The sequence below is a fragment of the Dromiciops gliroides genome, chromosome 5, assembly GCF_019393635.1.
Source record: "Dromiciops gliroides isolate mDroGli1 chromosome 5, mDroGli1.pri, whole genome shotgun sequence".
In the NCBI taxonomy this organism is placed as follows: Eukaryota; Metazoa; Chordata; class Mammalia; order Microbiotheria; family Microbiotheriidae; genus Dromiciops; species Dromiciops gliroides.
The window spans coordinates 92,659,005-92,680,396 of record NC_057865.1 but is presented as its reverse complement, the minus strand read 5'-3'; the positions used below and the strand labels follow the sequence as shown (position 1 = coordinate 92,680,396).

Below are 21,392 nucleotides of genomic sequence, written 5' to 3'. Positions count from 1 at the left end.
CTAACCCCAGAAAAGACCTTCCGTAAGATAGCCTCCTCCCAAGGAGAGAGTCACCTCTTAAAGCACCTTCCCTCCAACTCCCTAAATCCGTGGGAAACACAACGCAGTCCAAAAGGACTTCTCCCAAAGTGGACCACCATCCCCTCCCCTACGTAGCAAGACTAAGCAGGATGAGAAACCTCACAGGAAAGACATCCACCAGGATTCTTGAAACAGATGTCCCTCTCAGGTTGGGGAAACCCATTTTATTTTATACATCCTGAAACTTAATCAAATTGAAGGTTCCTGCGCCGCCCCATCACAGTTCCCAAAGAGAAAATTCTAGACATAATATTCAGAGGACCTTTCCAGAATTCCTCTCATCAAAACTTTATACATGCACACACACCACCCCAGCCCCTTTCCCCCAGAAAATCCCCTGAAGACAGGACAGGGCGGGCTTTGCAGCCGTGGATCCCGCCTGGTCTGATGACCGGATAGGTTAGTTGAAGCTCTGAACCTTCCCAGCCTGTCTAGCTCCTGAACTGGCCGAAGTCAGTAGCAGTGGTCCCTCTGATGAAGCTGAGAGAGCTCTGAGTATTAGGGCAGGGGGTTAAGGAGCTTCAAGGTGGGTATGGGGGTCCTGTATCAGGAAAAGATGGGGGTGGATGGGAAGAGGATGAAAGGCATACAATTCTTTGGTGAGGGAACAGGGAGCTATCTCTTTCAAAAAGGGGCCCCACTTCCAGTACACCTTCCCCTCTTCCCTCCAGCTCTTCTTTTTTTATCTATTTATCTACTAATTTATTTATTAATTTGTTTGTTTGTTTGTTTAGCAGGGCAATGAGGGTTAAGTAACTTGCCCAGGGTCACACAGCTAGTAAGTGTCAAGTGTCTGAGGTCAGATTTGAACTCAGGTCCTCTTGAATCCAGGTTCGGTGCTTTATCCACTGCACCACCTAGCTGCCTCCCCAAGCTCTTCTTTATATGGTTTTCTGCCATTAAAATGTAAGAGAAAGGCTTGCACCAAACAACCTCTCTATGTTAAACTCTCAGACCTATGAATCAAGGTCCCAGGAACTACAAAAGAAAGGGTCCAGTGGAGAACCTTGAAGCCTTGAGTCTCTGGACCACCAGGGGAAAGAGCACAGATCTAAGTAACCAAAGCCCAAGTCACCCTGCCTTAGTTACAGGGCAGGCAGGACATTCAAGGCTCTGCAATAACACATCCTCCAACCTTCAAACATTTGTTGAGGTTCAGTGTAGCTAGGAGAAAGCACATGGAGTACCTCCTCTGCAGGATCAGGAGCAAATCACCGAGTTTGTTTCCTCATTTGGAAAATGGGTCTTATAATACTTTGCAAAACTTGAGCAGTATGTGAGCTTTTGTCAGCAGCCAAAAGAGGAAAGTAACAATAATAATAATAATAGCGCATTCACATAGCGCTTCCAAGAAGTTTGCAAAGTCACTTCACCCTGTTTGCCTCAGTTTCCTCATCTGTAAAATGAGCTGGAGAAGGAAAAGGCAAACCACTCCAGTATCTTTGCCAAGAAAACCCCAAAATGGGCTCACAGTCAGAAACAACTGAACAACCACCACCTCTGATTCTAAATCTTCTCACTCTACCATTTGCACTACCCTGGAGGTTTCTTATGTAATACTTGTGCATATGTCCTTTCCAGGCGAGCCAGTACAGAGAGATAAACAAGAGACAACACTGTACATTTTAATGCACGTCCAGAGCCTGAGTTTAAAGGAGAATGTGCAAAGATGCACTGCAATGGGGAAAGGATAGACTGCAACAAGGAAAGGGGAATACAAAGAAGAAAGCTCCCATAGATACCGAGGGAAACCACCCCAAAATGAAGTTCTCTTTCGTCCTCCTCTATCAATATTCTGTTACAGTCTTCTTTTCTCTCCATTTTCCAGTGCCAGCATCTTTCTGCCCTTCTGGTATCAGTTGTCTGCAGTCCCAGTATCTTTCTCCATAGGGCAAGCCAGGCCCAGAGTTGGCCCCAGGCACTCTGTTTCCCTGGACTCAGATTTAGGCAGGGAGCCAGGGAGGTACAATTCTAACTAGGAATTCTTTCACCCGGGGCTAAAAGCGGGGGCAAAGAGAGTCTAAACTACTTCCCCTCAAGGTCTTAGACGTAGGAGGGACCTTGGGAGAGGGGTACCGATGGGGATAGAATCCTTGTGGGTAGTAGCATGGGGCTAGGTGAGAATGGCCAGTGATGGAAGGGCAGGCAAGTGAAGGACTTTGGGATCTTTGGTCTCTGGACTACCGTGGAAGCACATCCCTGGATGTCAGCACCCGGGAATCAAAGCCACAGTCCCACTTCTCTAGTTACAGCTTCTGGGGGGGCTGGGCTGGATGAACTGTTTCCCAGGTAATCTTTCCAGGAATTTCTGATAGGTTAGTAATAGTGGAGAGAATATTGAAAGGGGGAGATGAGGGTAAAACCAAATGCAGGGAGGCTGACTGATCTCTAGGAGGATCAGGTTCCAATTCCCTCCTCATTCCTCCCCTATTTGCTAAGGCTAGGCTTCTCCCCAGCCTCCCCAAGACACAAACCCATCCCTGGGCTTCCCTCAGCCAGCTTCTGACTGGCCATAGATGCTAGGACTCACCTAATAGAGAACATCCTCAAAGTCTAGCTGTAAGTAGCGAAGGAGGCAAGGAGGCAGGGGTAACTGGGGCAGTGCCTCGGACAAGCAACCAGCCAGGTGAGACCGTAGAGCGTAACGACTCAGGTGCTTCAGGGATCTTGGCCGACCCACCAGGGTGAAGAGGGAAGAGTAGAAATCTCGATGCTTCTGGATTCAGAAGAAAACGTGAAATTAATGAGCTGGGATTGGGGGGAGGGGGATAGTTCATGGACGGTTGAAAACGGATAAAACTTCTAGCTAGAAGAAACTTCAAAAAATATAGATTCCATCCCCCTTGTTTTACAGAGGAGGAAATTCAGGGCCAAAGTTGAAGGGGTTCATCCGGGATCATGGAGAAAGTAAAGGGATGGGGATTCAATTGCACTCGAATTAATTCCATCATGCCACGTAGGGGGTTAGTGGAAAGGTCTATCAGAATCTTTTTGTAAAAGTGAAATGAGGGGCAGCTAGGTGGCACAGTGGATAGAGTACCGGCCCTGGATTCAGGAGGACCTGAGTTCAAATCCAGCCTCAGACACTTAACACTTACTAGCTGTGTGACCCTGGGCACACAGCTTAACCCCAATTGCCCCCCACACACACACACAAAGTGAAATGAGCAGAACCAGCAGAACAATTAACACAACAACAACAACATGGTGAAGACAAACAACCCTGAAAGACCTCGTAGAGGACTCCTGATGAAGCTCAGTACCCAGCTCCAGATAAAGAGCTGGTGGACTCAGGGGGCAGATGGAGAAATGGCCAATGTAGATGTTTGTTTTGCTTGACTGTATAGGTTTTGTTTTTCCTGGTTAATCAGTAGGGGAGGGGAGAGTGGGAGAGAGATAATTCGGAATTAAAAATAAAATGGTGGGGCAGCTAGGTGGCGTAGTGGATAAAGCACAGGCCCTGGATTCAGGAGGACCTGAGTTAAAATCTGACCTCAGACACTTGACACTAGTTGTGTGACCCTGGACAAGTCACTTAACCCTCATTGCCCCACAAAACAAACAAACAAACATATACCAAAAATAAAATAAAATTGAATGTTTAAAAAGTCTTTTGCAGGTAGGGAGTCTTCATGGGGGTTTCTAGGGACTGGGATCATCTCCATGGAGCCTCTCTGTGAGGAACTCTCCTAGATTTAGAAAGTTCTCTTTCTCTAGAATAGGAACAGTCTCTTTGGAGAACCTCTATAAAGAGTGAGGAACTTAATGGTACCCCTCACCCCGAAAAAATATCAGGTAATCTTAACCTAAAGTCCATCGACTTGGTTTTATTTTTTAAGGCAATCAGCATTGTGACTTTCCTGGGGTTGAACATCTAGTAAGTGTCTGAAGCCAGATTTGAACTCAGATTTTCTTGACTCCAGGGCTTGTGTTCTATCCACTGCACTACCTAGCTGCCCTATTGATGGTTTTTTGTTGTTTTTTTTTTTTTGCAGGGCAATGAGGGTTAAGTGACTTGCCCAGGGTCACACAGCTAGTTAAGTGTCAAGTGTCTGAGGCTGGATTTGAACTCAGGTCCTCCAGAATCCAAGGCCAGTGCTTCATCCACTGCACCACCTAGCTGCCCCCTATTGACTTAAATTTTTTTTATATAACTTCATTTCAATTTAATTGTTTTCCTTTGTAATCCTACATATTTTATGTTATACATTTAAAAACATTATTCTGGGTCTATGGACTCAGAGTGTCAGACAGGTCCATGACCCCAAAAAGGGTTAGAAACCTCTCCCTAGAAGATTGGAGGGTCTCTGGATGACAAGAGTCATTTTAGGGTTGGGTTAGGTGATTCTGGGTAGTCCCTGAGTCTGACTGACCTGCAGGACCTCTGGGGGTATAAAGTCCATTGCATCCCCAGGCAGCTTCACAAGACTGTAGGTATTTATCAAAACCTCAATTATCCGGGGAAATTCACACCAGCGTTCCAACACCTGGGAAGGGAAACAGAAAGAGACAAAACCACACTGTGTATTCGACAGGGTCACGTACCTCCTACTGCTAACCCTCAAATAATCCACCTACTATATGCAGGGTTTGTGGCAGGGTCCCTGCCCTATAGTTAATGTAGTGAAATCTCCTCTCCATCAACATAACTATTATTATTATTGTCTCCTCAAAATTTCCCAGAGCATTTAGTCTGCCTTTCCCCTTTGGTCTCTTCTCTCCCTATCTTGTATGACACTTATCCGTGTACATGTTATATACCTCTCCACCTTCCCTCTGGAGAATAGACTGTGAGATCCTTGAAATTAGGGTCTCTACCCCTTTTATGCTTATAATCCCAGAATTTGCATAGGGGATTAAACATAGTGCTTTATACAGATCAGGTGACTAATAAATATTTGCTGATTTGGGAGAAACTGGGATTGTGCATAAAAAGATAACCATAAAAAAAGATAATCATAAGAAGCTGCGTTTGTTACATGCCCAGTAAGAGACTCTAGAGAGCAGGCATTGCTTTCAGAAGATCCCTGTAGATTTCATGGAAGAGATGGGTTTTGGAGACTAGGCAAGATTTGCCAATGAGCAAGGATGGCCTTCCTGGCATGGGAAACCGTATGGCTGAAACAAAGAGGAAAAGGTGTGGAGGAGACTGTGATGAAACTGTGAGACTGGTCTGGATGGAATGGAGGAAAGTCGCAGGAGATCAGACCTGATCCCATGCATTGTCACATAGCAGCACATACCTATGTGTCCACATACTCATGCCTAACCTGGCCTCCAATCCAACCCACACCTGAACAGAATTCCCATCAGTAACATTCAACAAGAGGAGAAAGGTACACAGAGTCATAGAATGCAATCATTTCCCTGCCTTTCAATTTCCTTTTGGTTAAACAGTGGGGCTTGGGGCAGAAGACAGCAATAATAGAAATATCGCTGACATCTATGTGTCTCTAAGGCTAACAGAGGACTGGCTTCACCATTACCCTGGGAAGTATGGAGTGAAATTATTCTTGTCCCCAATTTACAGGTGAGGAAGCTAAGGTTCAGAGAAGACCATCCCACAGTCAGTAGGTAGGTGAGATCCTTTCTGGATCTAAATCTCCAGAACCTATCTATGTTGGAGATGATAGGAGTCTTAGACCTCACCTAGTTTAAGCCCCTTGTTTTTCAGATAAAGAAACTGGATCCCAGAGAGTTGAATCCCAAGGTCGTATAGCTCATTAGTGGAAAGGCTAGGAATAGCATCCATTGTTGTTTAGTTGTTCTTCAGTTGTGTCTGACTATTTGTGACCCCATTTGGGGTATTCTTGGTAAAGACTATTGATTTGCCCTTTCCTTCTCCAGTTCATTTTACAGATGAGGAAACTGAAGCAAACAGGGTTCAATGACTTGCCCAGGGTCACACAGTGAGGAGGCCGGATTTAAACTCAAGAAGGCTCATCTTCCTGACTTCAGGTCCAGCACTATCCGTTATGCAACCTAGCTTAGTTGCCAAGGAATAGCATATGGTCTCCTGATTTCCAGTAAAGTGTGGTTCCTACTTTCTTTGGTTTTTCTATGAAGCCAATGAAAGGGATTTGGAGATTCAGGGGGAAGAGACATCTTCCTTCTTCCCCTTTTGATCCCCCGAGACTTGAGGCTCAGAACCAGTTATGGCCAGGGGACAGTGGGTTCTTCGAAAGGGTTGAACACAAACATCTTGTGAGTCAAAGTTTCCTTAACAGGATCTGGGATCTGGAGATAGCAGAGGTAGACAGCTGACTCCCAGGCTGGATGGGGTTGGACAGGGTGGAGCTTCAGCCCATTCATCTGCTGTCAATTTTCCCAGCTGGCCTGAGACCGCCCATTCCTCCCCACCCTCCTGGCTAGGGGAATCATTAGCTGTCAGAGCCTCTGTCAGATTACAGGGAATTGCTTGTCTCCTAATTATCTGGTGTTAATAGGAGATTAATTAGTGTTAATTGTTGATTTTCTTGTATTTTCCCAAAGGGGAGACCAATCTGCCGAACTCTCGGGCTGTTTAATTATTTGGTCTTGCCTGGGAATCCAGACAGATGCTTAACCGTTTGTGAGGAAAGAGGAAAGGGGGAAGGCAGGAGTGTGTGTACAGGAGTGGAGATGGGGCTGGCCTGGGCCTGGCAAGGCCCAGCAGGGGACAGGTTAGTAGGGACCAAACCAAGGGTCACTGGAGCTCTCCCATTATGCCTGTCATCTCTTTCTAGAGCACATGCCCAGTGTATTAGCTAATGTCCTCCTGACTTCTCCCTCTGGGCCACACAGTAGGACACAGCCAGAGCATTAACCCCTTTGACTTACTTCCTGTCAGCACCCAAGCATGATGCTAAGTGTGACCAACTTAGAAAAAAAACTTAAGAGGGAAGGGGTGGGGAAAACCCATACCGAAAATGAACCTTGCCAAGCAACTGATGTTTATGAAAGCCCCAGGTCCTCAGGGTCCAGCTCAAATGCCACTCCCTTCATCATACAACTAGCACTTACAGGACACTTTAAATATATTATCTCATTTGATCCTCACAACAACTCTGAGGCAGATGCTATTATCATCATCTCTATTTTACAAAAAAAAAAAAAAGAAACTCAGTGAAAAAGTTAAAGTGACTCGTCTAGAGTCACACGGCTAGAAAATGTTTGAGGCATGATTCTGACAGAGATCTTCCCAACTCCAATTCCAGCCCCACCATCCACTCTTCCACCAAGTTTCTCTGCTCCTTTACCTGAAAGATCACTGGATATTCTGTCTCCTTCCTCTGACCCTCCATATCATCACTCACTGCCTTGTGGACAAGAGGCAGTGTGGTATAACAGTGACAGGGCTACACCTGGAATTTGAGGATCTGGGTTCTAAGCACAGGGTTAGATTAAATTATCCATAAAGTACCCCCACCCCCAACTCTAAATCTTATGATTGTAGTTCTTTATTTATCTTATGCCCCTATGATAGATTGCAAGCTCCATGAAGGCAGGAACTCTGTATTGGTATTCCCACAGCTCTAGTACATAGTGAGCAGCTCATCAATAATTGCTGAATGAATGTACAAAAATGTGTCAGTATGGTATCTTTATGTCTAGTTGCTTTAGATTATAAGCTCTCAGAGAGCAGGTCTTGATTGGTTCATGTGCATGGACTAAACAATACTTAGAATATTATTAATGCTCAGGAAATACTAATACCATATAAAACATGGAATTTCTCCTTTTCCTTCTGGGATATATGTAATTTATTAATTTCTCTTCCATGGCCTTAATCTTTTTTTTTTTTTTGAGCAGGGCAGTGAGGGTTAAGTGACTTGCCCAGAGAGACACAGCTAGTAAATGTCAAGTGTCTGAGGCCAAATTTGAACTCAGGTCCTCCTGAATCCAGGGCTGTTGCTTTATCCACTGTTCCACCTAGCTGCCCCAACATTGTTTTTTAATAACGCAATTCTCTTGCTCAAGAACCCACATTAGCTCCCTAATGCCTACCATGTCAAGTCCCAAATCCCCTTCCTGGTCCTTCATAAGCTTGACCCATTCTACCTGTCCCTCTTAATTTCCCTGAGGAATTTCAAACCTCTGTTACAGTCAAATCAGTCTGAAATTTCCCCTGCCTGCATAAGTCTTGCTCATTTCACAGGTAGGCTATTTAAATCCTATCCACCCTTGAAGAGCCAACTTATGTCCCACTTCTTCAGTGACAACTTCATTCTTCCTTCCTCCTTTCCCTTTTTGAACATTGATAGTGTGTAAATTGAGGACCACATGTTTAGAATTCAGGGTTCTAGAGAGGAGGGATTCTTTTTGGTCTTTGTAACCCTCTTGTCTACCACAATGCCTGGCATAGAAGAAGTGCTTAATACATTTTCATGGATGGATCAACTGATTGTTCTTTATTTTCTATCTTGTTCCCTGAATTAGACTAGAAGCAACCTGGAGGCAGAGAATACTTTTGTATCTTCCAAAGTACCTGGAATCACAGTAGGCAATAAATAAATATTTGACTGAATGGGACCCTGTCTCATACTCTCACTATCTTTTGCATCTGATAACGATTGACGTCCAGTGCTCACCAGTAGTGGAGCTGGCTATGCTCAAAGTGAGGAGTACTAGCAAACTTTTCAGAGCCCAGGAGTATGGTCCAGAGACCCCACTGTGTCTCTGTAGTGAGACCAGCATCAAAACATTTTGCTCAGTGACACTTCCTAGCTCTCCAACTAGGTAGCCCTTTATTTACTAATTAGTTAATTATTTGGGGTGGGAGGCAATCGGGCTTAAGTGACTTTCCCAGGATCATGTAGCTAATAAGTGTCTGAGATCAGATTTGAACTCAAGTCCTCCTGATTTCAAGGCTGATGCTCTATCCACTGTGCCACCTAGCTGCCCCAGACTTTTATTTACCACCATCCACAAAAAAGCCCCCTATGGGAAGAGAAACATCAACGACAAATGAACCCACATTAAGACCAGGAGAATATGGGGAGGAACTAGGGAATCCAGACATAGGCAAGGATTACTAGAAGGGATAGAGAGACAAAAGGGCCCACTATGGAGGCAACTCAAAAAGGTCTGATAAAATCTGAGCAGAGAAAAGAGATGATCTCTTCCCTAACAAGGAAGAAAAGGTGGGATTGTGTTATCTCTCTGAGAGCCAGGCTGGTGTATGTCTTCAGACTTTGAATCAGTTGTGGGAGACTCTTCATGAACTCATTTGGGGTTTTCTTACTGGAGATACTGGAGTAGATTGCCATTTCTTCTCCTCAGCTCTTCCTACAGGTTCCAATGTCCAACACTATCCCCTGGACCATCTAGCTGCCCTAGGAGGATGATTGACCTCAATTCTGAGCCAGGGTCCCACTTTAGTTCTTTTCCCCACAAAGGATAAGCCATATCTTTATTTTTTTTTGGGTGAGGCAACTAGGTTTAAGTGACTTGCCCAGGGTCACACAGCTAGTAAGTGTCATGGGTCTGAGGCTGGATTTGAACTCAAGTACTCCTGAATCCAGGGCCAGTGCTCTATCCACTGCACCACCTAGCTGCCCCTGGATAAGCCATATCTTAAGACCAAAAGTCCTTACTTATCTCTACCCAACTCAACCCTAACCATCCTCAGTCCCTTTACTTTTCTGCCCTCCCATTCATTCCATTGTGTCCTTCAGAATCCCTGTTATTAACAAACTTCCCTTCATTCTGGAGCTGAACTTTTTTACATGATTTCTATCTTTCTGCCCTCATAAAAACTTGCTTCTCTTTGGAAGACACAGCATCCCCGATATCACACTCTTCAGCACAGGTTGGTTCTTCTCTAAAGACCCAGGAGGAGGAATTAGCAGATTCTTTACTCACCACTGCCACTTCCATTTCCATTCCCTCCCTCTGCCTCTCTTTCTTTGAGGTTTTCTCCATCCTTCTATATCACCTGGTCCAGATCCTTGTTTCTATAATGTACCAGACCGTGAGTCACTGTTTGTTCATTCTCTCTCTCTCTCTCTCTCTCTCTCTCTCTCTCTCTCTCTCTCTCTCTCTCTCTCTCTCTCTCTCTCTCTCTCTCTCTCTCTCTCTCTCTCTCTCTCTCTCTCTTTCTCTCTCTCTCCTTCCTTCCTTACTATAGGGGTTGTGACTTGTCCAGGGTCACACAGCTAGTAAATGTCTGAGGTCGGATTTGAACTCGGGTCCTCCTGATTCCAAGGCTGGTGCTCTATCCACTTTGCCCTCTAGCTGCCCCATTGTCCCTCCTTTCTCAAGAAGATTAGTTCCTGGCTCAGTCTTCCACTCTACCCTAATCTTTGCGACTCATGCTTGAGGGGGGGGACCTTCAATATGCAAAACTCCTTGGCCTCCTGGTGCAATGACCTCCTTAAAGCTCATGATCTGTGTATCCACTCCACCCTAGACACTTACACGAATACCTTAGATTTAGTCATCACTCATATCTATGCCACCTCCATAATTTTGAACTCTGAAATTCCTCTCTCTAATAATAATCTTGTCTTTCCATTTTTCTTTACCTCTCTCCCTCCCTTTCTCTATCTCAATCCTTCTAAACATTTTTAGTTTCACAACCTCTTGTCCCTCCATCCGTTACTTTTCCCATAGCTGATAGACATTGTTCTAACCTCCCTTTTATTTAACCTTCACCATCTTGACCCTGTAGTTAACCAGTTTAACTCTATGTTGTCCTTCACCTTTCATGCCCTGGTCCTCTTATTCTTCCATCTTACACATGCCAGTTTTCAGCCCTGGGTTACCCACATCACTGGGTTTCTCCACCCCTACTAGAATGCTGCCAATTACCTTTGAAGGAAGTCATCAATCATGCCAGGTGGGTTCACTACTTATCTAATCTCAATTGAATCCTCACTGCTACCTGGCAATACTTTTATTCTCTCTGGAGTGATTTTCTATTCCATTCCCTTCAGTGGATATTCCAAAACTTCTCTTCTCTCATTAACTATCCCCCCTCTCTTTCCACCCCACACCAGCACCAATCCACTCTGTCCTTAGAAGGTGCCTTCAACTTTTACCTTTTTTTTTGCAGGGCAATGAGGGTTAAGTGACTTGCCTAGGGCCACACAGCTAGTAAGTGTCAAGTGTCTGAGGCTGGATTTGAACTCAGGTCCTCCTGAATCCAAGGCCAGTGCTTTATCCACTGTGCCACCTAGCTGCCCCCCACCTTTTACTTTTATGAAGAAAATTGCATATATCTTGTTTGTGCATGGCTGTTTGCATGTTATCTCCACCATTAGACTGTAAGCTCCTTGAGAGTAAGGACTGCTTTCACTTTTTGTATCTCAAGCATTTAGTACCTGGCATGTAGTAATAAGTGCTTATTTTATTACATAAATATAAATAGATGCATATAATATTAGTATATAGATTATATATTATGACATATCAGAAAGATACCATAAATAAATGCTTATTTTTTATTTAAAAAGCAAATTTTCTCTCCTCTCTGATTTCTACTCTCATACTAGACGACTTCGCCATACATTTTGCCTCGCCTTCAAACATCCTAATCACTCAGTTCCTCAACCTACTAATTTCCCATGACCTATTCCTCCAGCCTACCTCAGCAACACACAGTGATGGCTATACCTTTGATCTTGCCATTACCCACACATGCACCACCTCCGCAATCAAGAATTCTGAAATCCTCTTATCTTGTCATAATCAAATGGCTCTCCACATCTCCCTCTGCCTTTCCTTACCAAATTCTACCATTCCTCTGTGACATAATTTCCAATCCCTCAACCCCTCAGTTCCCTCCCAGGCCATCTACCCTGCATGCACTTGCCTTCTCATTTTTTACCCCTTGGTGAATCATTTCAACTCTCCTCTTTTTTTGAGTCCTTAGCTCCTTGGTCACATAGCCAGTTGGGCCCTGCCAAGCCCCAGCATTGGGTCACTCCCACCTTCTGTCTCCTTCCCTCCTACACCTGTACTTCTGAGTGAAGGTGGAGAAAATCACTCAACTGTTCTGATTGGGTCCACTACAAATTTATATTACACAACTTCATCTGGGCCCTCACTGCTTCTAGGCAATCCTACAACACCTCCCCCATCAACTCACCATCCTGCTCTCCACAGCAGCTCTTCCAAACCTTTTTTTTTTTAAATCCCTCCTCAAAACTCTCATGGCTTATCTTTCAGCCGCTCTCTCAGCTGAAAACTTTGTCTCCTATTTTACAGAGAAAATTGAGGCCATTTACCATGAACTCCCATTTCTCCCCTCTTCCTCATCTCATATCACTCATATGCTTTCTGCCACTATTTTCTCCTTCACCCCTCTTTCACATGTAGAGGACCCTACTCCTTACCAAGACCAGTCAGTCCCTCTACCTGCATAAGCAATCTCATTCCATTTTATCACCTCCAGCAGATTATCCCCTCTATCACTTTTTTGGGGGGAGCTCATTGCCCCAAAGTTATTGAAGTCACGCAGCTAATAAGTGTCAAGTGTCTGAGGCTGGATTTGAACTCAAGTCCTCCAGAATCTAGGGCCTGTGCTTTATCCACTTCGCCACCTAGGTGCCCCCACTTATTTTCAATTTCTCCCTTTCTACTGTCTCCTTTCCTACTCCCTACAAACATTCTCATTTCATCCATCCATTCATCAGCTCTCATGCATTAAATGACCATCTCAATGCCGAGGATCCTCAAATCTACCTATCCTGCCCAACCTCTCTGCAGACCTCTAATCTCACATCTCCAACTGTCTTTCAGACATTTGGAAATGGATATCCAGGAGATACCTTAAACTCAACATGTCCAGATTAGAATTTATTGCTTTTCCCCCTAACCTCCTACTTCTAACTTCCCTATGACTGTCAAGGGCAACACTGTCTTCCAGTACCTTAGACTCATAACCTAGGCCATCCTGCTTTCTCACTATGTCTCACTATCTTATGTGCAATCTATTGCTAAGGCCTGTCAATTTCACCTTTGCAACATCTCTTGAATATGTCCCCTTCTCTCCTCTGACCCTGCCACCACTCCAGTACAGGTCCTCATCGCCTCCCGCCTCGATGAGTGTAGCAGCTTGCTGATCTGCCCACCTCCAGCCTCTCCCCACTCTAATCCATCTTCCATTCAGCCACTAAAATAATTTTCTTTTGGGTCCAATCATGTCATCCACACTCCCCTCCCCACTCATTCAACTCCAGCGGCTCCCTATGGTCTCCAGGATCCAATACAAAATCCTGTGTTTGGTGTTCAAAGTCCTTCATAACCTAGCCCCCCCCCCCTTCCTTTCCCATCTTCTTACACCTTATACCCCACCATGTACTCTTTGGTCTAATGATACCAGCCTCCTAGCTATTCCACCAACAAGCTACTCCAAGTCTCAGCTCCAGACATTTTCCTTCTTTCTTTCTTTCTTTCTTTCTTTCTTTCTTTCTTTCTTTCTTTCTTTCTTTCTTTCTTTCTTTCTTTCTTTCTTTCTTTCTTTCTTTCTTTAGTGAGGCAGTTGGGGTTAAGTGACTTGCCCAGGGTCACACAGCTAGTAAGTGTTAAGTGTCTGAGGCCAGATTTTAACTCAGGTCCTCCTGACTCCAGGGCCGGTGCTCTATCCACTGTGCCATCTAGCTGCCCCTAGCTCCAGACATTTTCTCTGAGCGTCCCCCATGCCTGGAATACTCTCCTCTTCTCCACCTACTGCCTTCCTTGGCTTCCTTTAAGTCCCAACTAAAAATCCCATCATCTCCAGGAAGCCTTTCCCAAACCTTAATTCTTGTGCCTTCCCTCTTTTAATTATTTCCTACTTTTTCTGCATATAGTTTGTACACAGTTGTTTATTTGTTCTCTCCCTTATTAGATTGTGCGCTCCTTGAGGACAGGGACTGTCTTTTGCCTCTTTGTATCCTCAGCACTTAGCAAGGTGCCCAGCACAAAGGAGTACCTGCTAAATGTTTATTGACTATTATTGTTGGCGTGTCTAGACTTGAAGTCACCCATAATGTGCTTTCTCATATTTCCTGTTCCACACCTCAGAACTGCTAAGTCTTTACACAAGATGTTCTGCTTTTGACCACTCTATGAAGAAATGGTCCTTCTCCCATGGAAGGCCAACTCTTCTACCTGTGTCCTTTTTTTTTTTTTAATGTGTGTGGTTTTTTTTTTTAGGGGCAATGGGGGTTAAGTGACTTGCCCAGGGTCACACAGCTAGTAAGTGTCAAGTGTCTGAGGCTGGATTTGAACTCAGGTACTCCTGAATCCAGAGCCAGTGTTTTATCCACTGCGCCACCTAGCTGCCCCCTACCTGTGTCCTAAATCCCATCTCCTCAATTTCTTCGGGGAGACTGACAAATGAATCATTCCCTTTCTCTCTTTCTACCCCAGTCTCTCCTCATCTATTGTTTCTTTCCCTATTACCTATAACCATGACTAAATCTCCCACATTTAAAAAAAAAGCTTATGAGGGGCAGCTAGGTGGTGCAGTGGATAAAGTACTGGCCCTGGATTCAGGAGGACCTGAATTCAAATCTGACCTCAGACACTTAACACTTACTAGCTGTGTGACCCTGGGCAAGTCACTTAACCCCAATTGCCTCACAAAAAAAAAAAAAAAAAAAAAGCTTATGGCCTTCCATCCCCTCAAGCTGTTGTCATATAATTCTCCTCCCTTTCACTACCAAACTCCTTAGAAAACAGACGTCTGCATTCATAGCCTTTAATTTCCTCATATCCCATTTACTTTTCAGTCCCTTCCAATTTGCCTTCCAAACCTGCTAGACTGTTGAAATTGTTCCCTCCAAGGGTACCCATGATCTCTTTTTGTTTTTGTTTTTTGCGAGGCAATGAGGGTTAAGTGACTTGCCCAGGGTCACACGGCTAGTAAGTGTCAAGTGTCTGAAGCTGGATTTGAACTCAGGAACTCCTGAATCCAGGGCCGGTGCTCTATCCACTGCTAAAGCAGTTCTCAACTCTGAGTACAGATAGAAACATGCTTTTTTCAGTTCCTTTGTTTTTCTTGTTCTGTGTGTATATTTTCTTTTGCAACACAGCTATTATGGAAATATGTTTTGCATGATTTTACATGTACAACGGATATCATATTGCTTGTCTTCTCAAGGGGTGGAAGGGAAAGAGAGAATTTAGAACTCAAATTTCTTTTAAGTGAATATTAATTTTTTCCTGAAAAACACAATTGGGAAATATTGAATGAAACAAATAAAACCATATTTGAAATAGGAAAAAATCAAGTAGTTCTCAGTTCTCATGTTCCTTTGATGCTGCTGACCACCCCCTCAACCAGGCTCTTATACTTCTCAGCTTCCTAAGGCCATGGCTCTTTCTGGTTCTCCTCCTGCCTGCCTGGCGATTCTTTTTCATCTCCTTTGTTGGACCATCATGCATCTCCTGACCTCTTCTTTTGGGTGTTTCCCAAAGCTCTGGCCTACACAACAATCAAGTTCTGAATCTTACTCCAACCTTAATTTCTTTCCTGAATTTCAGTTCTCACATCTTCAATAACCAAATGGGAATTTCCTTCAGCATAATCCAGATTCATCTTAAACTTAACATGTCCAAAACACCTTCTTCTTCACCCCCTAAACCCGTTCCTCCACCAAACTCTCCTGTTTCTGTTAAGGGTACCACTACCTTCCTGATCATGGTTTTATTATAACCAAGAAGTCAACCTTGATTCAATTCGGTAAGCATTAAGGGCCTACTATGTGCCAGGCACACTCTTTTAACCCCCATATCAAATCAGTTGGATCTCCTCAAGAGGCAGTGTGGTGTAGGGTAAAGAGAGCTGGCCTTGGAATCAGAAAGACCTGGGTTCAAGACCTGCCTCTAACTTGCCAAGGCTAAATGACTCCAGGAAAGTCACTTAATCTCTCAGTGCCCTAGGCAATTCTCTAAGACTATAAATTTCAGAGAAGGTGCCAAATAGCATTGAGAGAAGAAATGTACTTATTCAGGAGTTCCCTTTATCTGTGAAACCACAGATCCAATTCCTCTCCTATCAGTTGCATCAATCCTTCTGTACATCATCCCTATACCATTCTCTATAGCATCTATAGCCCCTTTTCTCCTTTCATCACCACCTTTCTAGTTCAGGCTTTCATCAATACTCTAAATATTATAAATGGTTTCCTAATTGATCTTCCCTGCTTCTGGCCTCTCTCCTATTTAAAGCATTCTCCACACAGCTGCCAAAGAAAAAATTTTTTTTAAATCATCTTTCTAAGATGTTGGTCTAAACAACGATGTTATTCCTCTGCTCAAAAATCCTCTGTGACTCCCTATTGCCTATGGTATAAAGTACAAATTCCCCAGTCTTGGTCTTTGAGGCTCTCCATGATGTGGGTCCCACCCGCATTTCCAAACTTATTTCAGATTACTTCCAGGACCTGTCATTCCTACCCAACTGGAAAGCTAGATGGCTCTTGTACTTGGCATTCCATTTCTTCCCTCCATGAAATAGCACAGGTCATTTTCCGTGCCTAGAATGAACTCCCTCCTCATCTTCACCTCTCAGCATGCTTCTCTTCCTTCAAAGTTAGTGCAAGTGCCATCTCATTGCTGAAGGGAGTTAGTTGTTCCCTCCCTTTTCTTGTATTATACTTCTTGTTGACATAGTACCTTGTCCACCCCACCCCTTCCGTGTGAGCTCTTCGAGGACAAGGATTGTTTTGATTTTGTCTTTGTATTCACCCCACCACACACGGTGTCTTGCATGTGCTAGGTGCCTAATAAATATTTGTTGACTTTACTAGAACTGCCTCCTCCCCCGGTTCCCTGTAACCTCCTGGAGTCAAGGCTTCCGTCATCCCAGGTTTCTCTCATATCCTTGTAGTAGTCCCTAGCACAGAACCAGGTGCATAAAAGGTTCTCAGGAAAGGCTTCTGGAACGAATGAATTACTTCAGCCCAGTTCTCCAGGTTATGCAAACGAAGGGAGACAAAGGGCTGGTTCTCAGAGTATAAGGATGAGCAATAATGATTAGTTCAAACCCTCCCCACCTTCTATGGGCTCCTCCTCACTTCAGCATCCCTTGATACCTTGGGAAGGGCTCCAGGCCAGATTCGGACAGCACCGTGATTGAGCAGTGCTCGGACCACTTGTTCTGGGCTACAGGGCAGGGCAGTAGCTGGACCCTGCAAGGCGCAGTGCAAGGCTGTATGGCCACCATAGTCCATGGCATTGACGCTGACCCCTCGGGACAGGAGTAGCTCAGCCACAGCCACATTGCCACGACGACAGGCCAGATGCAGGGGCCGCTGCCTGTCGTGATCCATGGCGTCTGCATCGGCGCCTGCAGAGAGAAGCAGGTGGCACAGGCGGAGACACCTGGAGGTGGCCACCTCAGCCTCAGCCTCAGCCGAGGGAAGGAAAGGTACTGAGCAGGTAGCCAGAAGAGGGGTCCGGCCTTCAGCATCGCGGGCATCTGGGCAGGCTCCCTTCCTCAAGAGTAATGCAGCCAGCTCTACCAGCCCTCCTCGGGCAGCCACATGGAGAGGGGTCTCCTCTTCTTCCTCAGATCGACCATCCACGCGGGCACCAAAACGCAACAGCAGCTCTGCACACCTGGGGATCAGAGAGAGGAGAGGGGTGTGTGTGTGTGTGTGTGTGTGTGTGTGTGTGTGAGAGAGAGAGAGAGAGAGAGAGACAGAGAGACAGACAGACAGACAGACAGAGACAGACAGAGACAGACAGACAGACAGAGACAGAGATAGAGACAGAGAGAAACAGAGACAGAGAGGGAAAAAGAGAGGAAGACAGACAGACAGACAGCTGGGCACATATGCATAGGCTGAGTAGATATGATTTGAGTGGCATTTAGGAACCTCCTTATCCCAAAATAATTCCCTTGTCCATTTGCCATATTGCCTGAAATTCTGTCAGAAGCTCCCCTGAAAGATGTAAATGTCTTTGGAAGCAGTGACATCTTGATATGAGTTGTCTATCTGTTGTTTCTTTTCAATCTGAGTGCACCTAACACTGGGTAGTAAGAAAAGAGTATGGGAAGAAATGAGAGGAAATCCCCGGATCCCCCAGATTATCTAGTCTGACCCATTCCTGAACACAACTCCTTTATACAACGTTTTCTTTCTTTTTCTTTTTTCTTTTTCTTTTTTTTGGGGAAATGAGAGTTAAGTGACTTGCCCAGGGTCACACAGCTAGTAAGTGTCAAGTATCTGAGGCTGGATTTGAACTCAGGTCCTCCTGACTCCAGGGTCAGTGCTTTATCCATTGTGCCACCTAGCTGTCCCTATACAACATTTTCAATCAGTGATCATCTAGTCTTCACTTGAAGAACTCCTGTGATGGGGAACTCCCTTCTCAAGGCAGCCCATTCTACATTTGGAAGGCTCTGTTAGAACTACATTGAGGGGGCAGCTAGGTGGCACAGTGGATAGAGCACCGGCCCTGGAGTCAGGAGAATCTGAGTTCAAATCTGGCCTCAGACACTTGACACTTACTGTGTGACCCTGGGCAAGTCACTTAACCCCAATTGCCTCACTAAAAAACCAAACAAACAAACAAAAACCTACATTGAATCTATATATGCTTCTCTGCAATTTCCACCCACTGCTCCCAGGTCTGCCCCCAGGAACCATGCAGAACAAGTGTAATCGTTCTTCCACACCACCACCCTTCAAATACCCAAAGACATGGCTTAGCCCCACCCCCATCTTCTTTTCTCCAGACCAAAGATTACAATTTTATTCACTGATGCTTATGTAGCAGCACCTCCAGTCCTTGGACCATACTGGCTGTCTTCTGTGTGTACCCTGGTTGGTCAACACCCTTCTTAAAATATGGGACCCAATGCTGAACGTAATGCTTCTTGTGGGATGTGAACGAAGCAAAGTTCAGTGAAACTATTCCGTCTCTTATTGTGTACAATACCCTTTCTTGTGTATAACCCTTATTGTAATAAGGGGAAAATTCCCCTTATTACACACACACACCTCTTCTCTCCTAAAGGAATCGCCAAAGTTCCACTATGAAAATACTCAATTAGTGCCAGTGTCATTTACTATGGTGGGTACACACTCCCAAACTCCCATACCTCAAACACACTCCTGGCACTGAGACAATCCTGTCCTAAGTATGAGCTTCATGGGAACAACCTTAGAGATTATCTAGTTATCTAGTTCACTAGGTTTAGTGATCTTGGGGTATGTTGTTTTGTGTGTGTGTGTGTGTGTGGTGTATATATATATATCATATATATGTATATAAATGTGATGTATAGATGTGGTATATGTGTGTGTATGTATACACATATACACACATACATACATGTATATAAAATTGTATCTCAATTGATTTCCTTTATCAACCTATGCATTTAAGAATGTTACTCTGAAATAGGGTCCATAGGTTTCATCAGATTGCCAAAGGGTCCATGAAGGATGGAAATAAGTATTTTAAGTGCCTACTATGTGCCAGTCACTGTGCTAAGCACTTCACAAACATTATCTCATTTAATCTTCGCAACAATTCTGAGTGGTAAGTGCTATTATTATCTCCATTTAACTGTTGAAGGAACTGAGGCAGACAGAGGTTAAGTGACTTGCCCAGGGTCATACAGCTAGTAAGTGTCTGAGGCAGGATTTGAACTCAAGTCTCTTGACTTCAAGCCCAGTCCTCTAGGCATTGTGTTACCTACCTGCTTCTATACAGAAAAGATTAAGAATCCCGATCTAGTTCAAGCCCCTTATTTTGTAAAACAAGTGGAGAGGAAGTGGTGGGCCCAAAGTCACAGGGGATAAGAGGTAGAGCTGGGAGAAATTCTCTGGGGCCAAATCCAGCACTGTGATATGCCACGCTACCTCACTATGCACTTAGCACAGTGCCTGGCACATGGAGAGTGCTTAATAAATGCTCGTTGCTTGCTGGTGCCTGCCTCTATTCAGTCTCTCATTCGATTACCACTGTATGTCCCCTGCTGTGATGCCTTGAAATTGTTTCATCAAGTTTCCAGGAATGGGTGGAGAAGTGGAGACTAGAAATTTAGAGATTATGGTGAGCAAAGTGGGGGAGAGTGCTTAGAGCTAGGGGGACTAAAGGGCAGGCACTTACTGGAGGGCACCAGGCCCCTGGCACAGGTGTAAAGGGCGCCTCCCATCCTGGTCTGGAATATCAGGGTCAGCTCCTGCTACAAGCAGCAGTCGGGCACAGGGTGCATGGCCAGAGATACATGCTTCATGCAGGGCAGTGCGACCCCCGGGGGCAGCATCTGGCTGGGCTCCTCGATTTAGCAACAGCTGGAGAACTTGCTCATGGCCTCGGCTGGCTGCTACATGTATCGGGGTGGTCAGTTCTTCCACATAGGTCAGAGACCAAAGTCCTAAAGAGGGTTTGGAGACCTTAAGTTGGGGAGGGAACCCAAATGCCAAGATCCCCCAATGGATAGTCCGAAACTCAGCCCTAAGTGGGCAAGGAAGCAAGGTGGTGAATGAAGCCCCTCCCCCACCTCTTGTTATGGTCTCCTTCATCCCCTCCTCCCCGCCCCCCACCCAAACAACCCAGGCCCCTGATGCCCATACTCAGAGCTCGAATGTTGAATCTGAAATCTCTCCATCTCTCTGGGTCGCTGGTGTCAAAGACAACATCCGGGGTGAGGCCAGTGCCAGGGGAGGCCAAGAGATGGGAGACAGAGGCCACATCCCCGACCAGCACAGCTTGCCAGAACTCCAAGGTGGGCCCCGAGGCTGTCCTGGTAATTATGGGCCCACGACCTGGCCCCTGACCCTCTCCAGGATCTTTGTCTGCTTTCTCAACCAACCTGGCACAAAGGCTACTATGCGGGCCACCCCCCAGCTCTCTGCAATCTTCTGGGGACGAGGGGCTACCCATAAGGAAAGGGTACCGGGTTCAAGGGTTGAGGACATAGATATTGTGGAAAAAAGGAAAGAGAAATCAAGTTCAGGGAAGAGACAGAAAAGGGAGAGGTGAGACTGGAGGCGAGAAAGAAGAGGCAGAGAGAGGGGGAGAGATAGGGGAGGGAGCGGGAGAGGCAAAGACAGACAGACACATGGACAAGGACAGAAAGAGCCACAGATGAAGACAGACAGAGACAGAGGATCCCGTTAGTCCTGGGCTAAAAGTCAGGCTCTAACTCTAAGTTCCACAGAAGTTATTCTGGGCTCCGCATGACTTCAGGTCAGCGCCAGTACTGGCAGGGTGAGGGTGTACCTGAGGACGAGAAACAACCTGGGCTTCTCCTGTCTCCTCCTATGCAGCACCTCTCACTCACCCCACCCACCCCACCATGTCCACTCCCCCTTCCCATCCCATCTACGCTTCCTCCTCCCTCCATCCCGAGGGCCACTGGGCCCTCCTGAACTCCCATG

At 45.4% G+C, this 21,392-nt stretch overlaps 1 protein-coding gene across 3 annotated transcripts; it reads right to left on the bottom strand.

Moving 5' to 3' along the window:
- Positions 1 to 1,637: 1,637 nt before the first annotated feature.
- Positions 1,638 to 21,061, bottom strand: ASB10 (ankyrin repeat and SOCS box containing 10). Of its 3 annotated transcripts, none has more exons than XM_043968072.1 (6): positions 20,586 to 21,061; positions 20,119 to 20,386; positions 17,088 to 17,613; positions 4,455 to 4,568; positions 2,612 to 2,797; positions 1,638 to 2,389 (listed from the first exon to the last, which is right to left on the bottom strand). In XM_043968072.1, exons 1-5 carry the CDS (start codon positions 20,893 to 20,895, stop codon positions 2,612 to 2,614), a joined length of 1,404 nt encoding a protein of 467 aa, XP_043824007.1. In that variant the 5' UTR covers positions 20,896 to 21,061; the 3' UTR covers positions 1,638 to 2,389. The 3 variants fall into 3 exon arrangements, with proteins under 3 accessions (XP_043824007.1, XP_043824009.1, XP_043824008.1); XM_043968074.1 differs by having other exon boundaries at positions 2,612 to 2,794; XM_043968073.1 differs by lacking the exon at positions 1,638 to 2,389 and having other exon boundaries at positions 2,403 to 2,797.
- Positions 21,062 to 21,392: the final 331 nt, after the last annotated feature.

Excerpts from the sequence above, each read along its gene's own strand:
- ASB10 (XM_043968072.1), bottom strand. The coding sequence starts at position 20,895 with ATGGGTAGCCCCTCGTCCCCAGAAGATTGCAGAGAGCTGGGGGGTGGC. Across the intron at positions 17,614-20,118 it reads CAGGGGCCTGGTGCCCTCCA|GTGTGCAGAGCTGCTGTTGC; the intron begins GTAAGTGCCTGC and ends TCTGATCCCCAG. Across the intron at positions 4,569-17,087 it reads GGCCTGGAGCCCTTCCCAAG|GTGTTGGAACGCTGGTGTGA; the intron begins GTATCAAGGGAT and ends TTCCCTTCCCAG.